The following is a 2,867-nucleotide window of genomic DNA, read 5'->3' as shown; positions in this document are numbered from 1 at the left end:
TACTGCTACTGCTACTGCTACTGCTACTGCTACTGCTACTGCTACTGCTACTGCTACTACTACTGCTGCTGCTGCTGATACTGCTACCGCTACTGCTACTGCTACTGCTACTGCTACTGCTACTGCTACTGCTACTGCTACTACTACTACTACTATTGCTGCTGCTACTGCTGTTACTGCTGCTGTTACTGCTGCTGCTGCTGTTGCTGCTGCTGCTGCTATTCAGCCTCGTTGCTTGGGCTTACTTAGCGCAGACGAACTGTGAAGTGCTGCGTGACTTGTAGATGAAGTGTCTAAGGTCCGCGATGCCTATCTGTGACACGCGGCAGCCTCCCTCCGCTATCGCCACGTCAATCGCCTCCAAGCAGCGATACCGCTGCAGCCTCTGCAGCAAAGATGAAGCCATACATGTGACAGGGGGCCATTTCACATCCAGGGACATTTTCCGATGGAGATCAGGGTAAGAGATGCCTTCTGGCCAAGAGTCACTAATTGGTGTCACTATGCGTTTAACACTATTAAATCCATCGGATGTATTCCCTATTAAAAAAGACTGCATTCAGTACGGGTACCTGCATTTGAATTATATGCAATAAAGATTTAACGATAAAGAATATTAATACATAATAGAAGATAAATAAGATAGTAGATAATAGGATAATAAGATAGTATAGATAATAGGATAATAAGATAAGTAAATAAGTAGATACATCTAGTTAGATGTTTTGGACCAATAGTGGCAGTAACAGGACAGCGCAACTGTCAGGTAGAAGAATATAAAGAGATTATTGTGGGATACAAAGCCAAATATAAAGTTATAATTACTGTTGTGGGCTAATTAACTTAAATGGACAGGAAATGCAGGAGAGGTTCACTAGCAAAGATACGACTAATGTAATTCATTAAATACGTACAAGCTCACGTGGCCTGTTTTGGAATACTATGCAATAAGTGCGAGAGGCTGCATGCATGGGCACGTTACCATGGTGATTCTCACCTCTAGTACTTTCTTCTTGCACTCTGACAGTGTGAAGAACTCATCACGATTCACGGTGAGCAACAGCATGCAGGTATTGCACTTGTCATCCAGGTAGGAGATGTGAGCATACAGGTAACCACTGCAATGCAATTGCGTTCGTTAACAGGTAGATCTGCATATACGGTTAATAATTGAGTTATTGCAGTAATACACCGCATCATAACTTCGACTTCGGTAATTTGCTTATAGGTAAACTCAATCAGTTCAGAGATGTATACATCAAGCTGTGAAAACACAGCATGACTGTCTTGGGATTGTCAAAAGAAAGCACAGATGGAAACTAGACAGAGGGCACTCACGGAGAGTGCATACCTCCGCCAGCATGTAACATGTATGTGTTACGAGCTGGCTCGCCGCTCGCTCGCTGGCTGGCTCGCTGACTCGACGCGCTAATATCGATCGCGCGAACACACTAGCACATGAACACACTACACGAGAGCGATCACATAACCTCCTCCACTCCGTGGGTGGAGGTAATTAAGGCACGTTGATAAGGCAGTTAATACATGTTGGAGGATATATAGAATGCTGTGAGTTGGCTTCAGGTTTGAAGGCACGTCGTACACATAATGCGTTAAAATGCTTGAGGCGAACCCTGTATATATACGTAACATTTGTGAGCCTTAAACTGGTTAAATACATGTGCAAGGCATGAAATTCGCCAAAATGTGAACAGGGCCACCCAAAATTTTAAACAGGCCTTTAGACAAATTGAACAGGCCCTTGATTTTTTTCATTCATTCCATTATTAATAAATGTATTAGCTTTGCGTTTATTAGGCATACTCATAGTATTTCAGTATTTCATTGCTATATCAGTGGAATTCTACTTTGACAGAAATTTCTGGAACATGATTTACTTCTTAGTAGACACCAAGTAAAAACTAGTCAGGAAATTGGTAACTATTGTTGATATAAAGACAAGATAGGCAAAATTTTGAATAGGCCAAGTGGACTGATTATATAGGGGGTTGAACCGGTGGTTTAGGGAGTTGAACCGGTGGTTTAGGGAGTTGAACCGGTGGCCGCCGGCAAAATAGCGCTAATTTCGCACACTGCACGTGCGTGACGTCACGTTTTTGGAAGACATCGATTGATCGCTTGCGGTTGTAGGTTGCAGCGACGAGCAACAGCAAATCGCAAGTCTGTGCTGGGCTTTACCTCGAGTCGAACTTTGGCAGGCAGATGGGCGACCACGTCTCTCCGGTCTGGAACGATGTCGTTGACGAGCTGACTAGGTTGAGGATGAGGTGCAGGTCTACAGGGTGCAGCGAGTACTTACGCATGCGCACCATCGTCACGAGCTGCTTGTCCGCGATGATGATCGCAAACACAAGATCCTGCAAGAACGACGGCAGCGAGTCAGCGAAGCAATGGGTTCTCTTTACTGCCACGAGATGGCCTTGTGCAGCAGTGAAAAAATTATACGGGGGCGGCCAGAAATTCCCAAAAGAGCCCCCGAAAATGTGATTATGGGGGCGACAGTTAAAAAGAAAACGTTTGAAATGGCAAACACAAGATCCTGCAAGAACGACGGCACTCTCTAGGTGTAAGGAAGCATTTTCCTGCAATCTGAGCCATTTCCTGGCATCTAGAATTAACTTTGAAATCACATTTCCAGTGCCCATTGAGCGTAATAGAGCGTATCACAGGCACGTGGCAACTGGATAGTACATCGACGAGCTCGCCATTTCGTGGGACTCTTTGGCAGCGGTGCTGTCCGCGCCGCCGGGCGACGACCGTCACGGGTCCGGAGCGCGAGCATGAACGACCCAGCGCGGCCGCAGGGCTGCTACGATGCACAGCGGATCTGTCGCGCCGATCGTCCA

At 45.9% G+C, this 2,867-nt stretch overlaps 1 protein-coding gene across 1 annotated transcript in view; it reads right to left on the bottom strand.

The window, feature by feature from the left end:
- Positions 1 to 2,867, bottom strand: part of LOC106817848 (vacuolar fusion protein MON1 homolog A-like) — a 12,845-nt gene that overhangs the window by 6,486 nt on the left and 3,492 nt on the right. Inside the window, exons 4-6 of the mRNA XM_014822552.1 lie at positions 2,200 to 2,378; positions 998 to 1,118; positions 246 to 385 (exon numbers count right to left, since the gene is read on the bottom strand). Of these exons, the coding sequence (XP_014678038.1) occupies positions 246 to 385; positions 998 to 1,118; positions 2,200 to 2,378 (440 nt within the window). The remainder of the gene's footprint in view (positions 1 to 245; positions 386 to 997; positions 1,119 to 2,199; positions 2,379 to 2,867) is intronic.

This window comes from Priapulus caudatus, unplaced genomic scaffold, assembly GCF_000485595.1.
Source record: "Priapulus caudatus unplaced genomic scaffold, Priapulus_caudatus-5.0.1 Scaffold1893, whole genome shotgun sequence".
Classification (NCBI taxonomy): domain Eukaryota; kingdom Metazoa; phylum Priapulida; class Priapulimorpha; order Priapulimorphida; family Priapulidae; genus Priapulus; species Priapulus caudatus.
Note: the sequence above shows the minus strand (reverse complement) of the source record. Positions and strands in the feature narration are given on the sequence as shown.